Source organism: Rhipicephalus sanguineus, chromosome 8 (assembly GCF_013339695.2).
Source record: "Rhipicephalus sanguineus isolate Rsan-2018 chromosome 8, BIME_Rsan_1.4, whole genome shotgun sequence".
In the NCBI taxonomy this organism is placed as follows: domain Eukaryota; kingdom Metazoa; phylum Arthropoda; class Arachnida; order Ixodida; family Ixodidae; genus Rhipicephalus; species Rhipicephalus sanguineus.
Genome location: NC_051183.1, coordinates 48,221,842 through 48,248,945, shown reverse-complemented (window position 1 = coordinate 48,248,945; position 27,104 = coordinate 48,221,842). Strand labels below are relative to the sequence as shown.

Below are 27,104 nucleotides of genomic sequence, written 5' to 3'. Positions count from 1 at the left end.
CACACACACACACACACACACACACACACACACACACACACACACACACACACACACACACACACACACACACACGCACGCACGCACACGCACAAACACACACGCACGCACACACGCACACGCACACCGGTAAGTTTTCGACGATTTCTGATCATGCTAAAAATTGTGCCAGTATATGTGAATGTGCGTAGTAGTTATTGATGCGTAATACTCCGGGAAAAATTTTGTGTTGCCTAGAGGGCGCTTCGAAGTTTTGGCACGGAAGTGAAACTCTACCGCGCTAAATAATTTATATTAAATTACTGGTTTGAACCATTACTACGAAACAACTTTTTGGTTAATCTAAGGACGCTGATGCTTGATGACTACGACAGTTTATTAATTTTTGTTTAAACTTTTATTAATCGTGTCCTTCACGAAAAATTGCGAAATGCTGTATGTATAGAGATTTTGATAAAAAGCAAAAAATTTTCCGCGAGTATTTTATCCACATTGTGTGCCTTCCAAGTTTCTACATTAAATGATAAAATTAGTACGGAAGTGAGTGAAACCGAAATGTTGCCCGAATACTGGGACAAATTTGGGTAAAATAGAGGTTTGATCCCTATTGCGGCTTCATTTTCGCAACGTAGCAATCCAAGTAAAAATATGGCTTATTTTTTGTTGTGAAGTATGCTTTGTTGGTATGACATACAGAGAGTTTGAAAACAGTAATTTTGTTTTAAGCGAGAAAATAATTTTCGAAATGAACAACCACAAGGTTCTACGAAGTTTTTCCTTGCCTCGCCTTCACTTTATAGAAAGTCAGCGCAAGATTCGATCGGGGGGCCTTTTCGCCGCGAATAATGCAAGTCACGCAACTGCTTGTGGCTTATTAGAGGAATACTGTTGTATACATCGTAAAAAACGGAAATTGTGCTCAACCGCGGCGGCAGCATTTTCGATGAAGGCGAAAATGCTCGGTGCCGGTTTACTTAGATTTAGGTGCACGTTGAAGAACCGCAGCTGGTCGAAAATGCCGCAGCCCTCAACTACGGCGTCTCTCATAGTCATGTCCTAGTTTTGGGATGTTAAACCCTATCAATTAATAATAATAATAATAATAATAATAATAATAATAATAATAATAATAATAATAATATAATAATAATAATAATAATAATAATAATAATAATAATAATAATAATAATAATAATAATAATAATAATAATATTATTATTATTATTATTATTATTATTATTATTATTATTATTATTATTATTATTATTATTATTATTATTGTGCTGAAACGATGGAACGGTATCTTCCTCCTTAAAAGATCGAATGGAGGTGTTATTTCAACTAAAGTGGTAGAATAACAATGTAGTCGGCGGCCTGCAGGACAGTTCTACGGCGTCGTGTTTGGCTTATGATAATTTAGTACATGTTCTTACGGTAATAATTAATGGAATAATTAAACTATACTTTGCCTAATATGTTTTTCTCATGTTTCGCTTATTGGTCAACGCATGATAGCTTACCACTGGATTGCGTGATTAATGTTGTATGTGACATTCGCACATTCGAATTGATATATATATATATATATATATATATATATATATATATATATATATATATATATATATATATATATATATATATATATATATATATATACATATCACTTAAACAAACGTCACTACATAGCCTCCGAGATTCCGCTTCGGCAGGTGTGCCCGCCAGCGCGCAATCCCGGAGGCTATGGTCTGTGGTCAGGCAAACCAAATTTTCAGTGGTACGAAGTTTTTTGGATCTTACAGCATGAAAGTGCGCCTCCTTCTTCCTGATCACAGCGAAGGCAACTGGAGATATACCCTTGTTAACCGTTGCTGGCATTCCTATAGCTCCCTTTCTTGCGGTTCAATGCAGGAAGGGCTGCTCGAAGGCTACTTCTAGAATAGCCTGCGTTACGCCAATCCTACCTGAGATTTCATCATCTTCTCCGCTGGAAACTCCATTCAATGGACCTCGTTTTCTGGACAGAGGTCGCCATCGAGGAAACAGACACGGCTGCCTCTTGACTTCCAATGCTCGTAGCAGGGCTCGCATAGAACATGGCGACACGCAAGGAAGGCGGTCTTTCTGGAAACTGCTCTGCAGGCACTGCACACCCTGATGTCGTCGATGGGTTTAACGAAGTGCAGTGTGGTCCAGTCGAGGCTTTCGGAGAATCCAAAGACAGCGTGAGAAATAATAGCGAAAGTTGGGCTAGTTGGTGGTTCATGCTTGGGATGTAAAAACATCCCACTGCGGCATCCTCTGTCCTTGTCTATATTTTGCGCTGTTTTTACATCCCAAACAGCGTGAGAATGAATCTCTGGAGGCATGGCGTGTAGGGACTGCACGGGCACCGGCTCCTTTGCACTGTCGAGGCAAGCGCAAATGTGATCCTCTAATCTGGATGTCGTGGTTGGATGCTTCGATTTTGTGCCTGGATTGGCCTTAACAGCTATCACGTAGCCGTGGAAACGACTAGAGCCTTGTTTACACATCCGATAACACGTTCCTTTTTATCGTCAGGCAACGATCACCGGCGACGCAGCAAGAACGAACAGCTGCTGGTGACAAAAACAACTGAGAAGCTAGACCTGTATGTGCAACGCGAACGCGAATGATCAGAGCTCCATCAGATTACATGAGCAATTTTGCATCTAATGTCTAATTAGCGGACATTCTAATTGGGACAGCGTCGTTCTTCCTGTCGAGTGTGCTTATAGATCACCATAACAGCTAGCACGTCCTTGTAAACATTTTAACAGCGGAGCTGTTTAAGCTCGTCGTTAGGCGCCGGATCGTGTGCAGAAACTCGCCGAACTCTTGCGTCACTGCGCGTTGCTTAGCAACCACCTGGCACGTCTGCGCCTAGCAAAGCGTTGTAGGAAGGCAAGGAAGAAGAGAATTGGAGAGGAGGAGAAGATTGAATAAATAAAGCAAATGAGTTTTTTGGTGAGGCGGGATTCGAAATTGAGTACCAATGTGCCGAAGGCGAGCGTCGTATCCGCTCGTCTATCCAGGCACGCCAGCAGAGCAAGCATTCATAGGAACCATATGATTGTCCTTCTATTGGCGAGTGAACGAGAAGAGGATAGAAAGAAACAGAAGCCGAGAAAGGAACACAGACAAAGAGAGAGCAAGAGAGAAAGAAAGAGAAAGAGTAAGAAATTGAGAGAGACAGAGAGAGATAGAAATAAACAGCAAGGGAAAGAAGCGTACCATAGCCATGTGTAATATAGTAAAGCAATGAGGGCGGAATGGGTAGTGAGTGTGAGGGACAGGGAAAGCAGGGGGAGAGGGTAAAGCATAGCATAGCCATGTTTACCATAGTGTAGTACGGGGGTGGGCAAGGAAAGTGATGCTGAGGAGGAAGGATGTGAGGAAGGGGAGGAGGTAGTGTAGGAGGGGAGGCCACTAGCTCCGCTGTTTTCTCAGTCTTCGCGCCACTCGTTCCTAGTTGCCCGGTTTTTTAGGGGCGAAGCTCCTTAAAGCGGCACCCGTTCGTCCCTCGTAGTCGTAGTGCGTAACCAGTCGTAACGCTAGTACCAGATCTTGACCTCCAAGGTGGTGCCGGTGGGAGATTTTTCCTGTGCGTTGTTGAACAATAAAAAATTCGCAGCGTGCGCGTTCATTCCCCATTAGCAGCCATTGGCATGTTCGAGTAGGAAACGTTAGTAGAAGTAGAAGTGTAAGTGTTAGCTAAAAGCCGACTTCTTCTGTCTCTCATTCCCATTAGCAGCCATTGTTTACCTCCAAGGTAGTGCCTGGTGAGATTTCTCCTGTGCGTGATTAAACAATAAAAATTTTGTTCAAAACGCCGTTGATTGATGAAATAAACCAACGAAAGACGCCAGATGTTTTGTAAAAGCAAAACGAAAGAACCCCAGATGTTTCTAAAGCAAAACGAAAAGACGCCAGCTGCTTAACGAAAGACGCCAGATGTTTTCTAAAGCAATGGTTTTCTAAACAATGAAAATTCACAGCGTACATGTAAAATTAAAGTCAGCTGCAAGTCGTCATAACTCATCGAACCTTTAGTATAAACGCGCCCGATCTCACGTCGGTGATGATGTACTGGGCAGAATTCACGGAAGATTCACGGTTTACCGATGAACCTCCGCAGCTTCGCCCACTCATCATCATTCACTCCGTGGATATGCTGTGATTTTTTTGTGTGTCAGCAAGTACCAACGCCTGCCTTTCATACCAATACAGTCTTTGCTTTATTAGGAAAGAATGTTGGGCTAGTTAGCCTTGCATTATCACAGTCAACTTAGCGCAAGTGAAGATGGACACGAAAGACGAGCCACACAAGGACAGGCGCTTACTTTTCCTGATCCTTTCTCCCCTGTCTTAGTTAGCGCCTTGTCTTTTCCGCGCGTGTATCCTACCGAAGAACAATTTTATATGCATGAAGTGAGTTTAGGGGTTGAGGTGGAAGGGGAATAGATAGAAGACCAGGATGTCAGCAGCAATATTGTGAGGGTTCGCAGTATGGCCTTGAATCCAGTGCACCCTGACGCAAGTAGCTGTATTACGATTCATGGTATGTATCACCTCGCAGATCTTCATCGCCTTGTGAACTTTCTTGCGTTCCTGGACAGCCGCTAAAGGATCAGTGAATATGTGAAGTTGATTAATTGTAGGCAGCTTAGAGGTTGCATCCCGCACTACGTCAAGGATGGCTTGAAGTTCCATTACTAGATAAATAACGCTGGTGATCACTGATGAAATTGTGCGTAGTACTCAGGATTGATGTCCTCCCGCCGTCTTGTAGGATAGCAGCATCTGTATAGACTTCGCAGGTGTTAGCGCACGGTCCTTTGATGATAGAGCTTTCGTCAGTAATACCTGATGTATCGCTGCGTCGTGACTTTGTTGGATTAATATATGTAATGGTTGCGAAATCCCATGGAGGCATTGAATCATGCCGATTGTCAATGCGAGAGGCGCGTTGAAAGTGAGCATACAACGCAGCAAGAACAGGAACAAGTTGCTTTTGAAATGCGAAGCATTTCTTAGCGAACTTCTGCGACTTTGAGCGTATCTATCTATCTATCTATCTATCTATCTATCTATCTATCTATCTATCTATCTATCTATCTATCTATCTATCTATCTATCTATCTATCTATCTATCTATCTATCTATCTATCTATCTATCTATCTATCTATCTATCTATCTATCTATCTATCTATCTATCTATCTATCTAATCTAGCCGCCTACGACTTTGTGCTCTCCTGGCCACTTCGTTAATCGGATGTATACCAAAATTGGTGTGTCATAACACGGCCTTATTACGAACATAAATGACAGGTCATATCATAAAAATCATGACACGCATGTCATGAACAGCATGATTTACATTCCACGGCCTTCGGGCTCTTGTGGCCGTTCCGTTAATTTCATATATACCAAAATTGGTACTGCGTGACAAGAGTTCATGACGAACATAATGGCAGGTCCTAACATGCAAATCATGACGCGCATGCCATGTACAGCATGATTTACATGACATGGTCTCGGGGCGCTCGCGGCCGTTTAAATGAAGGGATATATACGAAAACTGGTGTGACGAGGCATTCCTGTATTACGAACATAATTGACACGTGGTAACATGAAAATCATGACATGCATGTCATGTACGACATGATTTACATGTCACGCTCATGGCGCACTCGCGGTCGTTTCACTATGTTCATATACACCAAAATTGGTATTGTGCGATGTGACTGTATGAAGAACATGAATAACAGGTAGTAGCATGAAAACCATGACATCCATGACATGTATGACATGATTTACATGCCACGCTCATGGTGCATTCGCGGCCGTTTCGCTCGCATGATATACACCAAAATTGGTATTGCGCGATGTGACTGTATGAAGAACATGAATAACAGTTGGTAAGATGAAAACCATCACATGCATGTCATGTATGTCATGATTTACATGTCACGCTCATGATGCACTCGCGGCCGCTTCCCTAGCTTGATGTACACCAAAATTGGTATTGCGCGACGCGACTGCATGACGCACGTAAATGAAAGGTGGTAACATGAAAATCATGACATGCATGACATGCACGACATGATTTACATGCCATGCACATGACGCACTCGTGGCCGTTTCGCTTGCTTGATATACACGAAAATTGGTATTGCGCGACGCGACCGCATGACGAACGTAAATGAGAGTTGGTAACATGGAAATTATGACATGCAGGTCATGTACGACATGATTTACAAGCCACAGTCATGATACATTCGCGGCCGTTTTCCTAGCTTGATATATACCAAAATTGGTATTGCGCGACGCGACTGTATGACGAACATGAATAACAGGTGGTAACATGAAAACCGTGACATGATGTCATGTATGTCATGATTTACATGCCGCGCTCATGGTGCATTCGCGGCCACTTCGCTAGCTTGATGTACACCAAGATTGATATTGTGCGACGCTTTGTATGACGAACGTAAATGAAAGGTGGTAACATGAAAATCATGACATGCATGACATGTACGACATGATTTACATGCCATGCTCATGGTGCATTCGCGGCCGTTTCGCTAGCTTGATATACACCAAAACTGGTATTGCGCGATGTGACTGTATGGAGAACATTAGTGACAGGTGGTAACATGAAAAACCAGGATACGCATGTCATGTATGTCATGATTTACATGCTATCCTCATGGTGCACTCGCGGCTATTTCGCTCGTTTGATATACACCAAAATTGGTATTGCGCGATGTGACAGTATGACGAACACAAATGAGAGGTCTTAACATGCGAATCATGTTATGCATGTCATGTACGGTATGATTTACATGCCACTGTCATAGTGCGCTTCCTGCCGTTTTGTTAACTGGATATATACCAAAATTGGTATGGCATGACACGAGTGCGTGATGAACATAAACGACAGGCCATGCACTGTATATACCAGAATATGCGTTTCATTAGCATGGTGTACACTAGATTGTGCATGCATGCGTGCATGAGAAACATGCGATATGTGGTGGACTAGATGCCGTGGCATGAATAATTTCATTTGGCTCAAATACAAACAAGGCGATGTATTCAGCTCTTTGCTGGCTGCTTCGCATTACATCGATTCCCACAGTGCGTGGGATCTGCCGAATTTTTTTTATTTCACGCGCTTTTTCCTCTTTGTGAAATGAGCTCTGCAATTGTATTGATCTGGGCATGCTCTTGTAAAATCTGTATCGGAGTGGTGTGGGGTAACGGTGTTATTGTGCGCATATCATCACGATTAATAGTCTCCAACTGTGCCAGCTCTGTCAAAGTGAACCGTTGAAACTGCACCTGGTATAGAATTCCTGGCTGCAGAACGCGTACAAGCCGTCGAGCTACGTTAGTACGAGCTCCAGCTGTTTTGATGCAATGCGACGAATCAGATGAAGCGGTTTTTGTGGAAATCTGTGTGACTTTGCGGAGCATGCGCGGTCACGGAGGTTCAAAGGAAAAATAAACTTCTTTACTAATGGGAATACGCGTAAAAAATGCTCCCTCAGTGCGAAAGGTGTATTCGCGGCAGAGCATCATTTGCCAATGAAGCGTCAAGCTTTTTAGTAGGATCACGCAACTCATCGTGCACAATCATTCTCCCCCCTCAGTGGTATAAGTACACGCTAGGCAGAGCACCATTTTTAGCAAAGCATTAAGCTTTCGTGTAGCGTTAAGCGATTCAATCATATTGACAGAGATCAACGATAGTCTCTGCATAAATCTTTATTACTGCATTGACGAAAGGAGATAGAGATGTCAGCTTGTTGTACGAAGAAACACGCCTTTGTGTGGGTCAGAGAATGTAAATAAAAAAAACAGTAGATGGCCTAAGATTAGCACTGACGTGAGAAGATCAAACGAGAGAATATAACAAATTAATGGAACAAAAATAAATAACCATGACAGCGCACGCAAAAAAAAAATAGTGAGATGACTTCACTGCGCGTAACTGCATCCCATGTCACAGGAAAGTAACAAAATCCGCTTTTCACAAGACGTGGTTATAGGGCATTGTTCGACACAATGCAGAACACCATGTACATGGCTACTAAAGATGTGTTATCAAAATAGTAGCTTAATTAGTTGAATATTTTTTTACTAGCTCATACTGTTTGTCTTTCGGCCGTTACAGGGTGGATCAAGACCAGCACTTCTACAAGTGGACATTACATAAAAGAAGACGATTGATCCCTGCGTTATACGAATCGGAATAACACGAAAGGAAAGCGTGGCCTTAGAGAAGTAACTGAATGTTTACTATACATTGATACAGGAGAGTCTGCACAATGTATATTGATGTCTCGCAGCTAATGGCACCATTTAACGTGTATGCACCCGCTTTGATGATTGGTGGTACATCTCCATCTCGACGACTAACGTCGAGTTAAATGAATAAACAAACCCTTGTGGTAGCTGTAGTAGTTAACGGTGAAAGCATCTTCAGAGAATGAGGTGTGATAGCCAGAAGAGCGTCGCATATTGGACGGAGAACTTGGTCGCCATCCCGCGGCATGTTAAAGTGTGATTCAACACCACGGCCGGAGTAGAGGGAAACGCAAAGCGCGTCGTGCCGCGCCGGTAGTCCGGCCACGATTTTTCTCGGGGCGAGCGCGTGAGCAGGGAACGCGGTGTTACAGCTAATTGAGGCAGGCGCGTCGCAGAGCTATTTTTGGTTTGGATTAGCTTGATGCTATGAGCGAGGCCGACGCTTTTACGACGCTTGGACTAAGGTCGCCAGCTCGCGGTGTGTTAAGGCATTGACAAAATTGAACTTCTATTGAAAACGCGCCGAATGGGACGTACGTGTAACGCGTTGCACGTGCTAATCGCGGAGGCCACAGTAATGACGAGTTAATTTACTTTACCGCTCCCAGAGGGCAACACCACATAGCCGACCGGGAGAGTGGTACATATAAAAGGCGCGTTTGTAAACCCGCTAGAGTCTGTGCCCATGGCGCAGTGGATAGCGTGCCCGGCATCTGTTGTTGCGGACCGAGTAGTCGTGGGTTCGACGCCCGTTGATGAAACCTTTTTCTTTGCCATCTGATCGTGTAAATTTTTTCGACATCGCTTCCGTGACGGAAACACGGCACTGAAGTCTTGGTGGACCCCGGCATAAAACACTTTCGTGTTAAAAAACACTTGAGAAGAGAAAAATTCGGCAGATCCCACGTACCATGGGAGTCGATGTTATGCGAAGCATGTGGCGGTAGGTGACTGTGGCGTAACTTTTTTTACTGAGTGACACGTTACAAAATGGCGCTAAAGATTTCTATGAATTTTATACGCACACTTATATATGTTGAATAGCCACATATGTGTTATATAACCAGTTGTTTACGGTTGGGTAACGCTGCCAATGGCAACGTGGGTATTACCAACACCAGAAACGGTAAGCTGATATGTAGTGCTTATACGTGTCCCGAGAACGCACGCACCTTTCACGAACCCGTGTGCATGTGTGCAAGAAGTTCTTGACAGTTCTTGAACAAGGGCATCATCACCGTGATTAGTGAGCACCAGCAGCTGGTCATGACTTGTTATAGGACCCGGTCTTGATCGTGGTGACGGGTCTATGTGTAATGAAGTATGTGGTATACCGTAGTATAGCTGTTGGAATTCGTGGATGCCTCGGTCATTTCGTCGACAAATTGTCTGTCGAAGGAGCCGGCGACATGTCGGAACCTGAAGCCACCCTTCGCGTTGGTGAGGTATAGGCCGTCGAGGCTGGTAGGCCTGGATAGTGCTACGTAGACCAACATCAGTGGATGGTGTTTGTCGTATTTGTGGACTACCTGGGCGTATGTGGCCTACGTAGCCTAGTCTACAAAGCGGCTGTCAATCAATATGGCATCATTCTCGGTCAGCATGAGGCCATCGCCCAGCCTCGTAAGAAATGAAGAGGACACCGCGTCGTTCTGGCGGACTAAGTGCACTTTACGGTGCGGTGATGTGGATATCATATGTAACTTTCGTTAATGTATTCCTCCGGGGTCGAGCAATGCTTCAATATAGCTTGCTGAATCATAGGAATACAAACGTAGTGTTTATTAGACTGCTATAAAAGCGGAGCCAACACTGGAACTACAGATGCTAATCTGATATGACGCCTGTATTGTAGGAGTAGACATCGTAGGAGTATCATGTAGTGTTCATTGCTTTCTTGTAAAATTAGACAGCCAGCACCACAAACACAATTGACGTTGCACCGATAGTACGCCTGCGTAGGCTGTTTTTCCAACCCAATTTATAGACCTGGCGTGGCTCAATGGTAGAATGCCTGATTGCCACGCAGAATGCTTGGGTTCGATTCCTGCTGGGATCCTAATTTTCATTCTTTCCATTTGTTGAGTCAACGCTGCCGATGTTGGTTTTCCTTAACGCTCTAGCATTTAACAATGTCTGTTCTCGCCGTTCCTGGGTAGATATAAACTGTCAATCACCTGTGGCGCATACCCGTACACCGCGGCCCGTGGTAAACGGGTATGTGCCACACGTGTCTAGTGGAAAGGGTTTGACGACGTACGCGGCAAGATCTTAAAGTTATTCATGTCATGACCCGGCAGTCATATTCGTCAAATCCTCTTACCCTCCCATGCAAATTTTGGTCTACACCAAGTTAAGGAGGCGATCATGAAAGCACCCAGACGTAGGCGGCTAGATAGATAGATAGATAGATAGATACGTAGATAGAAACGCTCAAAGTGCCAGAGGTTCGCTAAGAAATGCTTCGCATTTAAAAAAACTACATGAGCAAACATAAAAGAACAAAAAAAAAACATAAGCGTACAAAAGCGAAATAGTTCGTACATGCATTGATCAAACTATACAGCACCATAAATGCAAGTTAACAAGCAATGTTACAAAACAACCGACCGACCGTACAAAAACACACAGCCGTACGTAAGCGAAATAGTCTGCACATACACCGGTGAAACAATACAAAACTAACAATACAATGCTAGCGAATAAATTCGGAGACAGCCACAATATAGAAAGTGTCCGTACATGCGTGCGTCCTTATTGGCGAGCTCGGTTACATTCAAATTGACCTGCACTGATATTTTCTGGCGTTAGTAGCGACCATTCATTCCATTCTTTAATGGTTCTCGGGAAGAAAGAAAACGCGTAACTTTTAATGTGCGTCTTAGGTACTCGGAAAGTACCATCTTTGCATCTTCGCAATCTTCGAGCTTCTCGAGCTATCAAGTTCTGTTTACTATTGATGTGAAACTTGATTTTAGTGAGAAGGTAAAAAAAGAACTTTAACCTTGCTATGCGCCTTCGTTCGACAAGCGTGGGCAAGTTCAGCAAACTGAGCATTTCGATGAAGGAATCTGTACGAGAAAATCACTCTAGGATGAACCTTGCTGCTCGACGTTGCACTCTCCGCTACACTGTCTTCAGTTACGGTAGGCCGCGCAGTTGCGTGGGTAAGAGAGATGCACATGCACAATAGATGCAATCCTGATGTCATCATTCGTGTTAATACAAAAATTTGAAGCAGACTTTAAGCACGCCGCCCTGAATGATTCCACTGCGCTCAAGTTCCTTGACGTTTAAATAGTCTGTTTCAAAGGCCCATTTCAAGCTATAAATTCTTACATCTATGAGTCTCATTTCGTAGTCTGCGACGCGTTTTTTTCTGTTGATGAAGAACAAGGTCGCATTTTTGGGTGAGGCATGGAGAGTTGCACGTTCTTGTTCACATACATAAACGTGTATTTTGAAGAGTTTGTTGTCTGTATGATGCTGTTGTATCGCTAGCCTCATCTCGTATCTGCCATCAAGAGCGATACACGTTACAGCGCAGTGAAATTCACGCGCTTCAATCTCTTGTCTGTGCACCGGCCATCCATACACGCACCACACGACTTTGGCGGGAACCCTCAGTTCATTCTCGAAAGCACGGGCGGTAGCGTCCAGTGGGAATACTTCGTAAGAAGGTCGATTCCTTCGAAAAGAAGAGCAGTTGCAGCTTAGAACCTCATACAAGCCATCTGCGGGCGCACTTTCGGCTACAGCTACTTCAAGCTGAAGCTATTTGTCAATTCTCCCAGAATGCTTGACACGCTTGGAATTTCCGCCTTCAGTGCTTGCAGTTTCTCGGCGTATTCCTCATGCTCCCTCATTTCCTGTTGATTGGCAGATTCGCAAGACCCCAGCTCATTGGCGGCACTCTTGATTTGGTCCAACTCCGCGCACAAGCTTTCTCTGCATGTCTTTAACTCTGCTATTTGATTCACGTGTCCTTCGCTGCTTCTTTCGACCGCACTCAACGTGCGCTTCGTCAGCTCCGACATCTGCGCCACTTCAGCTGCCTTCTTCGAAAGGGAGTCGACGTATTCTTCGTCCTTTGCTGTCAGTCCTTGAAAACTTGTCACCAGCGACGCATCTTTGAGGGATGCGTTTCGAAATGCCATTTCCGTGCCACGAACACCTTCACAAAAGCCTTGAAGGTCCTTGTGCTCTCCGTCGCTTGGTGGTGGTGTCGGCTTTACTCTCAAGACGTGGTTCACACATTGTGATTCAAGGTGCGGGATGATGTCTTTCCGAAGAACCGTCGACGAACACTTTGGACAGCACATGCAGTGGTGCTCGCAGTCTCGGTGGAAGTGATCGGCTATGCTTGAAACATGTGTGATGATCTCGCATCCGTTGTCCCTGTTCCAGCAGCTGACCTGTCGTGTGGGAAGAAAAAAAAAAGCGCAAACACTCGTAGGGCCACTAGTGCCCCACTGAACGTTAACTCAGACAGGTCTGGCCTTGCAGAGTCAGCTTTATGCTTCTAATGCAATGACTGTGACTTCACTTCTTTTGAACATAGACGGTTTAGAAATCGAACGTTAAGATTGCTAGAACTCCTCCGACGGATGGGCTTAAGGTTTTCACTTCCGGTGGTTGTTTGCTTAGGTTCTACCACGCTAGTTTTTAGCCAGAAAAACGTTTGCGATGCGGCATGGTATTTCCCACTGAGAGAAAATGAATTGATTTTTAAGATAACACAATTTCATTTGCTTTTTAAACCACAGTGGTATATTATTTTTCTTCCGTATTTCCATGATCATATTAATGTTTTAATGTGCACTATATATTTATCAAGATATTCATTGTATAAAACAATTTAATTCCTAAATACCGCGCGGTTCTTTTCAACCGGACCTTTTATTTACTGAAAATACACAGACCTAATCCAGCTTAGAACATTAACAGAAAATAAGAGCAGGTTTGAATGCCCTGTGAGATCATTACTATCAGTACAAAATCACAACTTTACAACACCTAGGAGTGTGAGTAAGATCATCTGATTTGTTTAAGCATGTATGGTCGCCCATAGCAATATTACTGCCATGTGTTGGAAAAAAAGTCACAGTTTCGCCGCAAGGCCGAAGCAATGAATGCGATAGCAAGAAACTAATGCTATATGGAGTGAGGCTCGCAAATGAATACTCTCAGTTTGAACAGCGCTCCTGTTGCAAAGGCGGCCGAAGCAGCGAAGGAAACTAGCGTGCTTCGTGTCGAGCTGTGACACTTGATAGTTCGCGCTCATCTTCTGTTTGTTCGTTTAGCGGCGTCTCTTGAGCTCGAGTGGCTTTCGTACGCTCCGTAACATGAGCGCGGACATCACGGTGAAAGCGTGAAACATCCCTCTTCCCCTCAGCACAAGAAAACCGCGCGAGCAGACAGCGGAAGGGCAAGGTTCTGCTCGCCGACGACCTTTAAATGCGCCTGTCGCGCTCCTAACGCCATCTCGCTGGTAATGAAGAAACGCTTATAAGCGCAGCCGTCTCTGAGTCCGTGCAGCGGTAAATGGTGTGTATATAACGCTCGCCGTTATCTACGTGGAGGACCTGCGTTCCGTGGCGTAGTGGCTAGCGCCACTCGCTGCGGAGGAAGAGGTCCCTGGTTCGATTCCGCGCTTCGGAAGCATTTTTCTGAATTATTTTTCTTTGGGGCTTTTATATATATATACATACTTATACATATACGGTGCATGACGGCGGCGACGGCGACGGCAAAATCCAGCCGAGACTGTCCATATAATTGCTATCGCAATAAAAAATGGGCCACTTGCTTGACCACTCTCACGGTGTGCTTGGATACAGTAATTGATGTTCTGCAAAACGCAGTCGAGGAAAGCTACGCTAAAGCATTTCGATAACGGCGTTGCTAAAGTCTTTACTCATAGACTTTTGCTGAGAAGTCTATGGGACCGTGATTGCAGAAGGTTGGCAACCTACACCTTTCACTCTTGTCAGCATTTCATTGCGCACAGTCACGAGCTCTTTCATGCCAGAATGCTTCTCGCATGCTTCTGGTTCGCAGGAATTTGGCGTTCTATGTACCGGTTTTGGTATTGCTAAACGTGACACTTAACGCTGTCATATTCCGGACGAATGCGTCCTCACCTTGGTTAGCACTCCGTGCTTCTTTGTCGAGGCTATTAGTGCTTTCACCGCAATGGAAAGAAATTTTTCTCTGTTTTGCTCCGATGGTTTAGGAATTGCTGTTGTGTGTTTATTTGTGTTACAGAGGGATCTTTCAACCCCCTTTCCCCTCACTTTTTGAAGCAGTGACTGATAGTGACAATTCTTATTTATCTGTGTGTTTCCACACAAGGCGTCCCAGCTATCTCTAGCCAGAGCTTGTAAATATGCCGACGCAGTCTATGACGACGCCACCAAAGGTAGGTTGCTGACTAATACGTGGAATACGTCACACAATTTTTGTGTTCTTCTTAACTGCCTAATTAGGCATGTTTATTTAACTAGCTTGAAACAACGAAACTGGGCAAAACATTCAAAGAGAAAGTTGTAGATCACTTTGTAAAACATCCTATTAGATAGTTTCTAACTTTCTATCAATTACGTATTACGGTTTTTCTGCCTACTGCAGATGCCCGCAAAATAAAAAACCATGTCTGCTCGTGCAACCTATTGGAGTGCTACCTAACTCAGCCGGAAAACGACCACAGCATTTTGCCTAATGTGGGGCCTCGACAGGTTTGTGCGATGACGCATGTTTTGCTGGGGCCACACAAGCGGTAACCGCTGCGTTTTCTTATCGCTCTCATGAACCGCCGCGAAGGAAGCATATAGTTTGTACGCGATACATTCGCGAGCACTGCAAGCATGGCACGCAAGGCGTGCAGTCGTTCTCTTTATAAAGTATTATCTTTGTTCGCATTATGTACCCCTGAAAGTGCTCCATCTTGACGATCTTATCTAAGCCTATAATGAGACCCCGAAGTCATTAGGAAAGTGCTTTCATCAGTATATACTATTGCATGCTGATGGTTATGTCTTTCACCATATGCTGGCCATGACTACAGTGTAGTATTCAGAGTTGGCCAAGAAAACGTGTTATGGACCGCCCTAGTGAATGAAAGATCCGGTAACCTTTTCATGAGAATGGCACATGCACACCGCCTGATAGATAGATAGATAAATAAGATAGATAGATAGATAGATAGATAGATAGATAGATAGATAGATAGATAGATAGATAGATAGATAAAAGTTTATCTGAACATTGAATCCCGGAGATGGTAACCAAGTACATGCTTCGCTTGCTACTTCACGTGACATTTCATGACGGATGTATATACTATCAATGACCACACACACACACACACACACACACACACACACACACACACACACACACACACACACACACACACACACACACACACACACACACACACACACACACACACACACACACACACACACACACACACACACACACACACACACACACACACACACACACACACTCCTCCAGCTCTCTCTTACGGCTTAACGGAGGAGGGGATGCTAGAAGGCTACCTATAGAATAGCCTGCGTTACGCGTATCCTACCTCAGATTTCATCATCTTCTCCGCTGGAAACTCCATCCAATAGACCTCGTTTTCTGGACACAGGTCGCCATCGAGGAAACAGACATGGCTGCCCCTTGACCTCCAGTGCTCGTAGCAGGGCTCGCATAGAACGTGGCGACACGCTAGGAAGGCCGTCTTCCTGGCAACAGCTCTGCAGGCACTGCACACCCTGATGTCGTCGATGGGTTTAATGAAGTGCAGTGTGCTCCAGTCGAGGCTTGGTGAGAATCCAAACACAGCGTGAGAATAAATCGCTGGAGCCATGGCGAGATGCGAGTGCACGGGCACCGCCTCTTTGCACTGTCGAGGCAAGTGCAAATGCGATCCTCTAATCTGGATGTCGTGGTCGAATGTTGCGATTCTGTGCCTGGATTGGCTCAAACAGCTATCACGCAGCCGTAGCAACGACTAGAGCATTGTTCACACAGCCGATAACACGTTCCTTTTTATCGCCAGGCAGCGATCACCATCGACGCAGGCAGAAGGAAAGGCTGCTGGTGATAAAAATAACGGAGAACCTTGTCCTGTATGTGCAACGCAAACGCGAATGCTCAGAGCACCACCAGTTTATATCAGTATTTTGCATCTAATTTCTAATTAGCGGACATTCTAATTGGGACTACGTCCTTCTTCATGTCGAGTGTGCTTATGGAGCACAGTAACAACAGCTAGCACTTATTTGTAAACATTTTAATAGCCGAGCTGCTTAAGCTCGTTGTTAGGCGCCGGACGGTGTGCAGAAACTCGCCGAACACTTGCGTCACTGGGCGTTGCTTAGCAACCACCTGGCGCTTGGCACCACCTTGCAAAGCCTTGGAAAAAGGCAAGAAAGAGGAGGCAAGGAGACAAATGGCGATGAGGAGATGAATAATTAAACAAAGCAAGACACGTTTCTTGGTGAGGCGGGATTCGAACTTGGGTACCAACGGGCCGAAGGAGAGCGTCGTATCCACTCGTCTATCTATGCACGCCAGCAGAGCAAGCATTCATGGGAACCATATGATTGCCTTGCTATTCGCGAGTGAACGAGAAGAATATAGAGAGAAAGAGCAACGGAGAGAGAAAGAAACACAGACAAAAAGAGACCAAGAAAGAAAGTTAAAGAAAGAGAAATAGAGATAAAAATAAACAGCAAGAGAAAGAAAGGGTAGCATAGCGATGTATAGTATGTTAAAGCAAGCAGGGCGGAATGGGAAGTGAGTGTGAAGAGAAAGGACAGCAGGGGGAGAGGGTAAAGCCTAGCATAGCCATGTTCACCATAGTTGTAGCACGGGGGTGGGCAAGGGAAGGGAGGGTGAGGAGGAATGATGTGACGAACGGGAGGAGGTAGTGGAGGAGGAGAGGCCACTAGCTCCGCTGTTTCCTCAGTCTTCGCACCACTCGTCCCTAGCTGCCCTGTTTTTTTGTGCCAGCAAGTACCAACGCCGACCTTTCATACCAATAGACTCTTTGCTTTAGTAGGAACGGATGTTGGGCTTGTTGGCCTTGCATGATCACAGTCAAATTAGCGCAAGTGAAGACGGACAGCAAAGACGCGCCAGGCAAGCACAAGCCCATACTTGTCCTTGTCTTTTCCGCGCGTGTATACTGCCGAAGAAAATTTTTATTGGCATGGAGTTTGTTTAGGGGTTGAGGTGGAAGGGGAATAGATGGAAGATCTGTATTTGGAGGGCTGTGGGCCTGGTGGTCAGCAGCCCTATTGTGAGGGTTCACAGCGTGGCCTTGAATCCAGTGCACCCTGACGCAAGTAGATGTATTACGGTTCATGGTATGTATCGCCTCGCAGACTTCCGTCGCCATGTGAACTTTCTTGTGTTCCTGGACAGCTGCTAAAGGATCAGTGAATATGTGAAGTTGCTTGATTGTAAGCAGCTTAGAGGTTGCATTCCCCACAATACGTCATCAATGGCTTGAAGTTTCATTACTAAATAAATAACGCTGGTGATCAATGATTAAATTGTGCGTAGTACTCAGGATTGATGTCCTCCCGTCGTCTTGTAGGATAGCAGCATCCGTATAGACTTTGCAGATGTTAGCGCATGCTGCTTGGATCATAGAGTGTTCGTGAATAATACCTGATGTATCGCAGCGTCCTGACTTTGTTGGCTTACTATATGTGATGATGACGAATTCCCAGGGAGGCATTGGATCGGGCTGGTTGTCAGTGCGACAGCCGCGTTGAATATGAGCATGCAACGCAGTAACAACAGAAACAAGTTGGTTCTGTTGTTGCAACAGAAACAAGTTGCTGTATTGTAATTGTATTGATCTGGGCATGCTATTGTAAAGTTGTTATCGGAGTGATGCGGGGTAACGGTGTTATAGCGCGCATTGCATCACGGTTAATAGTCTCCAACTGTGGCAGCTGCGTCCAAGTCAACCGTTGAAATTGCAGCTGGTATAGAATTTTTGGGTGCAGAACTGCGCGTAAGCTGTCGAGCTACGTCAGTACGAGCTCCAGCTGCTCTTGATGGAATGCGAGGAATCAGATAAAGAGTTTTTTTGTGGAACCCTGTGTGACTTTGCGGAACACGCGCGATCAAAGGAGCTCATACCAGAAAATAAACTTGACTAATGCGAATACGTGTAAAAGAAATGCTCCCTTAGTGGATAAAGTGTATTCGCAGCACAGCATCATTTGCGAATGAAGCGTAAAGCTTTTTGGTATCATGACGCAACTCAACGTGTACTCGTATAAATACACGCGCGGCAGAGCACCATTTTTCAGCAAAGCCTAAAGCTTCCGTGTCGCGGTAAGCGATTTAATCACATTGACAGACATCAATGGTAGTCTCTCGCATAAATCTTTATCACTGTATTGACAGAAAGAGATAGAGATGTCAGCTTGTCGTATGAAGAAGCACACCTTTGTGTGGGTCAGAGAATGTAAATAAAAAAACAGTGAAGAAGCACTTGGCAGACCACTGCAAGCGCTGTGGTTGTGCGCCACACTTCAGCCAAACCACGTTTCTCAGGAGAGCAAACAGCCGCACTGAAAGGGATACAATTGAAGCGTTTCTAATAAAAAGGGCAGGTAGCCAGTGCGTTAGTGCCCCATCACTCGATCTAAGCGAGAAAGAAGCTATCTTTTTGAAAGATAGCATTTAGACATGTAGAGTTTAGATTGTGCGATATTCATTTTGCCTCTCACTAGGGTTGGCACGTGTTCATAGGTGCTGGCATGTTTTGATAGTTCGATCGCGTTAGTGCAGTTCCGGCGCATGCCTTGTCTCTGTATTTATGGCTGATGATGAATTGTTAGTTCTGCGATGTCTCAATTTCTGTTATGGGATTACCTTGTTCGGCAGCGTATATAAATCGGCGCGGTTTCTGATAATAAACAGCTGGAAGTTGGCGCCCGTGTCTGTCTGTCCGTGTCTTCGCTTCGTCCCCGTCTTCTTTGCGTCGTTACAGTTTTTCCTCAAGTTATGAACCAACTAGCTCAGCAACAAGCCCTGTTAAAAAACAGTAGATGACTTAATAATAGCACTGACGTGAGAAGAGCAAACGAGAGAATATAACAAATAAATGGGACAAAAATAAATAACCATGATAGCGCACGCAAAAAAAAATAGCGAAATGACTTCACTGCGGGTAACTGCATGCCATGTCACTGGTAAGTAACAAAATCCGCTTTTCACAAGACGTGGTTATAGGGCATTGTTCAACACAATGCAGAACACTATGTACATGGCTACTAAAGATATGTTATCAAAATAGTAGCTTAATTAGTTGAATATTTTTTTACTAGCTCATACTGTTGGCCTTTCGGCCGTTACAGGGTGGATCAAGACCAGCACTTCTACTAGTCGTACATTACATAAAAAAAGGTGGTTGATCCCTCCGTCATAGGAATCGGAATAACACGAAAGTTAAGCGTGCCCTTGCAGAAGTAACTGAATGTTTACTGTACATTGATATAAGAGATTTTAAACAATGTATATTCATGTCCGGCAGCTATAGCACCGTTTAACGTGGATGCACCCACTTTATGATTGGTGGTACAATTCTACCCGATGACTAACGTCCATGGTAAATGATTAAAGAAACCTCTGTGGTAGCTGTAGTAGTTAACGGTGAAAGCGTCTTCAGAGAACGAGGTGTGATAGCCAGAAGAGCGTCGCATATTGGACGCAGAACTTGGTCGCCATCCCGCGGCATGTTAAAATATGATTGAACACCACGGCCCGACTAGAGGGAAACGCAAAGCGCATTGTGCCGCCCCGTTGCCCGGCCGCGATTTTTCTCGGGGCGAGCGCGTGTGCAGGGAACGCGGTGTTACAGCCAATTGAGGCAGGCGCGTCGCAGAGCTATTTTTGGTTTGGATTAGCTTGATGCTATGAACGAGGCCGACGCTTTTACGACGCTTGGACTAAGGTCGCCACCTCGCGGTGTGTTAAGGCATTGAAAAAATTGAACTTCTATTGAAAACGCGCCGAATGGGATGGACGTGTAACGCGCTGCACGTGTTAATCGCGGAGGCCACAGTAATGACGAATTAATTTACTTTACCGCTCCCAGAGGGCAACACCACACCGCCGACCGTGAGAGTGGTACATATAAAAGGCGCGTTTAAACCCGCTAGAGTGTGTGACCATGGCGCAGTGGATAGCGTGCCCGGCATCTGTTGTTGCGGACCGAGTGGTCGTGGGTTCAACGCCCGTTGATGGAACTTTTTTCTTTGCCATCTGATCGTGTAAATTTTTTTGACATCACTTCCGTGACGGAAATACGGCACTGAAGTCTTGGTGGACACCGGCATAAAACACTTTCGTGTTAAAAAACACTTGAGAAGAGAAAAAAAACTACATGAGCATACATAAAAGAACAAAAAAACACACAGGCGTACAAAAGCGAAATAGTTCGTACATGCATTGATCAAACTATACAGCACCATAATGCAAGTTAACAAGCAATGTTACAAAACATAACCGACCGACCGTACAAATACACACAGCCGTACGTAAGCGAAATATTCTGTACACACACCGGTCAAACAATACAAAACTAACAATGCAATGCTAGTGAATGAACTCAGACACAGCCACAATATAGAAAGCATCCGTACATGCGTGTGTCCTTATTGGCGAGCTAGGTTACATTCAAATTGACCTGCACTGATATTTTCTGGGGTTAGTAGGGGCCATTCATTCTATTCTTTAATGGTTCTTGGGAAGAAAGAAAGCGCGTAACTTTTATTGTGCATCTGAGGTACTCGGAAAGTACCATCTTTGCATCTTCGCAATGTTCGACCTTGTCGAGCTATCAAGTTCTGTTTACTATTGATGTGAAGCTTGTTTTTAGAGAGAAGGCAAAAAAAAACTTTAACCTGGCTATGCGCCTTCGTTCGACAAGCGTGGGCAAGTTCAGCAAACTGAGCATTTCGGTGAAGGAATCGGTACGAGAAAATCGCTCTAGAATAAACCATGCTGCTCGACGTTGAACTCTCCGCTACACTGTCTTCAGTTATGGTAGGCCGCGCAGTTGCGTGGGTAACAGAGATGCGCGTGCACAATAGATGCCATCTTGACGTCATCATTAGTGTTAATACAAAAATTTGAAGCACACTTTAAGCACGTCGCCCTGAATGATTCCACTGCGCTCAAGTTCCTTGACGTCTAAATAATCTGTTTCAAAGGCCCATTTGAAGCCATAATTTCTTACATTTTTGAGTCTCATTTCGTAGTCTGCGACGCGTGTTTTTCTGTTGATGAAGAACAAGGTCGCATTTTTGGGTGAGGCATGGAGAGTTGCACGTCCTTGTTCACGCACATAAACGTGTATTTTGAAGAGTTTGTTGTCTGTATGATGCTGTTGTATCACTAGCCTTATCTCGTATCTACCATCAAGAGCGATACGCGTTACAGCGCAGTGAAATTCACGCGCTTCAATCTCTTGTCTGTGCACCGGCCATCCATACACGCACCACACGACTTTGGCGGGAACCCTCAGTTCATTCTCGAAAGCACGGGCGGTAGCGTCCAGTGGGAATTCTTCGTAAGAAGGTCGATTCCTTCGAAAAGAAAAGCAGTTGCAGCTTAGAACCTCAGACAAGCCATCTGCGGGCGCACTTTCGGCTACAGCTACTTCAAGCTGAAGGTTATTTGTCAATTCTCCCAGCATGCTTGACACGCTTGGAATTTCCGCCTTCAGCGCTTGCAGTTTCTCGGCGCATTCCTCATGCTCCCTCATTTCCTGTTGATCTGCGGCTTCGCAAGACCCCAACTCATTGGCGGCACTCTTGATTTCGTCCAACTCCGCGCACAAGCTTTCTTTGCATGTCTTCAAGTCTGCTATTTGATTCACGTGTCGTTCCCTGCTTTTTTCCACCGCACTCAATGTCTGCATCGTCACCTCCGACACCTGCACCACTTCAACTGCCATCTTCGAAAGGGAGTCGACGTATTCTTCGTCCTTTGCTGTCAGTCCTTGAAGACTTGTCACCAGCGACGCATCTTTGAGGGAAGCGTTTCGAAATGCCATTTCCGTGCCACGAACACCTTTCCGAAAGGCTTGAAGGTCCTTGTGCTCTCCCCCTCTTGGGGGTGGTGTCGGCTTTAGTCTCAAGACGTGGTTGACGCATTGTGATTCAAGGTGCGCGATGATGTCTTTCCGAAGAACCGTCGACGAACACTTTGTACAGCACGCGGAGTGGTGCTCGCAGTCTCGGTGGAAGTGATCGGTTATGCTTGAAACATGAGTAATGATCTCGCATCCGTTGTCCCTGTTCCAGCAGCTGACCTGTCGTATGAGAAGAAAAAAAACATAAATGCTGAAACACTCGTGGAGCCATTAGTCCCCCACTGAATTGTTACTTGCACAGGTCTGGCCTTGCACAGTCACCTTTATGCCTCTAATGCAATGAGAGTGAGTATACGCATGACTTATCTTAACGTGCGCAAGGTTTAGAAATTGCGGGATCGAATCCCGGCCGCGGCGGCTGCATTTTCGATGGAGGCGGAATTGTTCGAGGCCCGTGTACTTAGATTTAGGTGCGCGTTAAAGAACCCCAGGGGGTCGAAATCTCAGCAGCCCTCCACTACGGCGTCTCTCATAATCATATCTTAGTTTTTGGACGTTAAACTCCAGGTATCATTATTAACATAAGGTTTAGAAATCAAAGAGAAAGACTGCTAGAACCCCTCCGAAAGAATGGGCGCACGTGTTCCACTTGTGGTGGTTGTTTTCGTGGGCCCTAACTTGCTAGCTTTTAGAGAGAAAGACGTTTGCGATGCGGTATGTGATTTCCCTTGTGAGACAAAATGAATTGATTGTTTAGATTAGAGAAATGCAGTTCCTTTTTCCACCACAGTGGATTATTATTTCTCTTGCGTATTTTGTTGATCATTTCGATTAGTTATATTGTGAACTATCTATTTATCAAGATATTCAGAGTATAATTATAAACAGTTTAATTTCTAAAATGCCGTGCCGTCCGTTTCAACCGCACCTTTTATTTATTGAAAATACGCAGACCTAATCCACCTTAGAACATTACAGAAAAGAAGAGTAGGGATGAATGCCCTGTGAGATCATTACTATGCCCAAAATCACACGCTTACAAGACCCTGCGAGTGTGAGAAAGATCATCTGATGTGTTTAAGCGTGTATGGTCGGCCATCCTGAGATTACTGCCGTCTGTTGGAAAAAGTGGGCCAATTAATTGTTGACCGCTCTCAAGTTATTATTAGTTACTGCTGGGATTTAACGTCCCATAACTATGATATGATTATGAGGGACGCCGTAGTGGAGGGCTCCGGAAATTTCGACCACCTGGGCTTCTTTAACGTGCACCTAAATCTAAGTACACGGGGCTCAAGCATTTTCGCCTCCATCAAAAATGCTGCCGCCGCGGCTGGGATTCGATCTCTCGACCTTCGGGTCAACAGCCGAACACTATAACCATTAGACCATCGTGGCGGGTTTCCCTCTCAGGGTTTGCTTGGGTACAGTGATTGATGTTCTGCGAACATAGTCTAGGAAAGCTGCTCCGAAGCATTTCGATAACATTTCAATCTTGCCAGCATTTCATTGCGCAGAGTCACGAGCTATCTTTCATGCCAGAATGTTTCTCGCACGTTTTGGTTTCATAGAAATTTTGCGTGTGATATAGCAGTGTTTGTATTCCTAAACACGACAAGTAATGTTGTCGTATTTCCGGCGAATGCGTCCTTACCTTGGTTAGCACTGTATGCTTCTTTGTCGAGGCTATGAGTGCTTTCACCATAACTGAAGAAATCTTGCTCAGTTTTGCTCTGATGAATGAGAAACTGCTTTTCTGTGCTTTTTCATTGTTAAAGAGGGATCATTCAACCCCCTTCCCCCTCGCGTTTTGACGCAGTTCTAAGTAATCTGTGTGTCGTCTATACAGGGTGCCCCAGCTATGTCTAAGATAGCTGGGGTACCCTGTATAGACGAGTTTATAAACATACCGACGCACTCTATGACGACGCCACCAAATGCAGGTTGCTGTCTATTACGTAGAGTATGTCACACAACTTTTTGCGTTCTTCTTAACTGCTTAATTAGGCATGTTTAATTAACTAGCTAAAAACAACAAAACTGGGCAAAATACTCCAATGAGGAAGTTGTAGATCAGTTTGCAAAACGTCTTATTAGACAGTGAGTAACTATCTATCAAAATAAAGGTGTTTTTATGCCTACTACAGATGCCCGCGCATTAAAAAAATACCACTTGTCATGTCCGCTTGCGCACCCTATTGGAGCGCTCCCTAACGTTAAGCGTGAAAACGACCACAGCATTTTGCCGGATATGCGGCCTCGACAGGGCTGTGCGATGACGCATGTTTCGCTGGCGGCAACACAAGCGGTAACCGCTGCGTCTGCTTATCACTCTCATAAACCGCCGCGAAGGAAGCATATAGTTTGTACGCGATACGTTCGGGAGCACTGTAAGCATGGCACGCAAGGCGCGTAAGCGGGCATGTCACGTGGTATTTTTCCTTCGCGGGCACCTGCAGTAAACGGAAAAAACACTAATGCTTAATACATAGAAAGAGAGAAACTGTCTAATCAGGCGTTCCGCACAGTGGTCTTCTACTTTCTAATTGGAATTGTTTTCCCAGCCTTGTTACTTTAAAAATGAGCTAATTAAATATGCGAAATAGGCAATTATAAAGAACACAAAGGATGGCATGACGTCCATCCAGACAATAGTCAGCAACATGCATTTGGGCGCATCGTCATAGAATGGGTGGGCAAACTTTTAAACTCTGGCTAGAAGTAGCTGGGGTATCCTGTATACGCTGCCCCAAGGATTGGCGTGCTAATTATAGAAAGTTGAGCCCTCAGTAACAATTTAGTACGTTGCCCTATTGATGTGAAACAGTAACTTCAGTCTTTGTTTTTATATAGTCTTATCCTTCTTCGCATTATGTATCCCTGAAAGTGCTCGCTCTTGACGATCTTATCTAAGCCTAACATGAGACCCCGACGTTATCAGGAAAGTGCTTTCATCAGTGTATACTACTGCATGCCGATGGTGATGTCTTTCACCATATGCTGGCCATGACTAGAGTAGTATTCAGAGTTTGCCGAGAATACGAGTTATAGACTGCCCTAGTTAACGTAAGATCCGGTAAATTTTTCATGGGAATGACACATGCACATGGCCTGATAAATAGATAGATAGATAGATAGTTATATATATATATATATATATATATATATATATATATATATATATATATATATATATATATATATATATATATATATATATATACATATATATATATATATATATAGAGAGAGAGAGAGAGAGAGAGAGATAGATAGATAGATAGATAGATAGATAGATAGATAGATAGATAGATAGATAGATAGATAAATAGATATTGCCACGCCCGCTTCTTGCTTTATTTTGTTGTATTCGGGTTTGACCAGCAAGGACGGTTATCAACGCTCGGCGCTGAACGCACCACAGTGTTCGAAATGCTTTGCGATTGTAGAAGATCGTTTTTTTTAAGATTGCGCGCAGGACGCTAATAGTCTAGATTATTCCAGGGCTTGCGCGATCACCATTGATAAGACCCGAAAGTTTGATGCGTAATGTATAAAAGACGGCGCGTCCCAGCCATGAGCAGTTTATCGACGGCCGACGCCCTGTTCGCCGCTATCAGTGTACAGCGTGTATTGCTGTAGTTGGAGTGTTCATTTCCCGGCCACAAGTTCCGCCAAATAAACAGTTCCATCTTGAACACGCCCACTGCTGTCTTTTTCAACGTCACGACCACGTGACAATAGATAGACAGATAAAAATTCGTCGTGACATTCATAATCCCGGAGATGGTAACCAGGTCCATTGTTTGGATTGTTATTCCATGTGACATTTCATTTCTGATGTATACACAATGACCACATATCCGCACACACGCGCATATATATATATATATATATATATATATATATATATATATATATATATATATATATATATACATATATATATATATATATATATATATATATATATATATATATATATATATATATATATATATATATATATATATTGACGCGTGTATGCTACATGTGGACGACGACGACGATGGGGGGCTTTAACGGACACCATCCAGTGGGGCTGTGATTAGTTGAAGACGAAGAAGACGTTCCGCCTGTTCAGCTGATTTCAACGCGCTGTTTCGCTGCCGAAAGGTGTTCTTGTCTTTTCCTCGCGTTGCATCGCGACAATATATATATATATATATATATATATATATATATATATATATATATATATATATATATATATATATATATATATATATATATATATATATATATATTGTTTCTTTTTGTCTTTAGCTCTCTACGGATGAACGGAGGAAGGGCTGCCCGAAGGATACTTATAAAATAGGCTGCGTTACGCGTATCCTACCTCAGATTTCATCATCTTCTCCGCTGGAAACTCCATCCAATGAACCTCGTTTTCTGGGCACAGGTCGCCATCGAGGAAACAGACTTGGCTGCCTCTTGACTTCCAGTGCTGGTAGCAGGGCTCGCATAGCACGTGGCAACACGCTAGGAAGGCGGTCTTCCTGGCAACAGCTCTGCAGGCACTGCACACCCTGATGTCGTCGATGGGTTTAACGAAGTGCAGTGTACTCCAGTCGAGGCTTGGTGAG

At 44.4% G+C, this 27,104-nt stretch overlaps 1 protein-coding gene and 2 long non-coding RNA genes across 5 annotated transcripts in view; 2 read left to right on the top strand and 1 right to left on the bottom strand.

The window, feature by feature from the left end:
* Positions 1–27,104, top strand: part of LOC125759524 (uncharacterized) — a 47,538-nt gene that overhangs the window by 2,997 nt on the left and 17,437 nt on the right. The window lies entirely within an intron of this gene.
* The window catches only part of LOC119401838 (TNF receptor-associated factor 3), a 49,885-nt gene that overhangs the window by 15,405 nt on the left and 7,376 nt on the right, over positions 1–27,104 (bottom strand). The window contains exon 2 of one of the 3 annotated variants that reach the window (XM_049418400.1): positions 15,937–16,036. In XM_049418400.1, the coding sequence (XP_049274357.1) occupies positions 15,937–16,036 (100 nt within the window). Of the gene's footprint in view, positions 1–15,936; positions 16,111–27,104 lie in introns of those variants that run through there. The other 2 variants (XM_049418401.1, XM_049418402.1) reach the window with 2 other exon arrangements.
* Positions 1,969–16,208, top strand: LOC125759525 (uncharacterized). The gene is made up of 2 exons (XR_007417092.1): positions 1,969–2,027; positions 16,000–16,208. It is a non-coding gene; the product is annotated as an uncharacterized LOC125759525 (long non-coding RNA).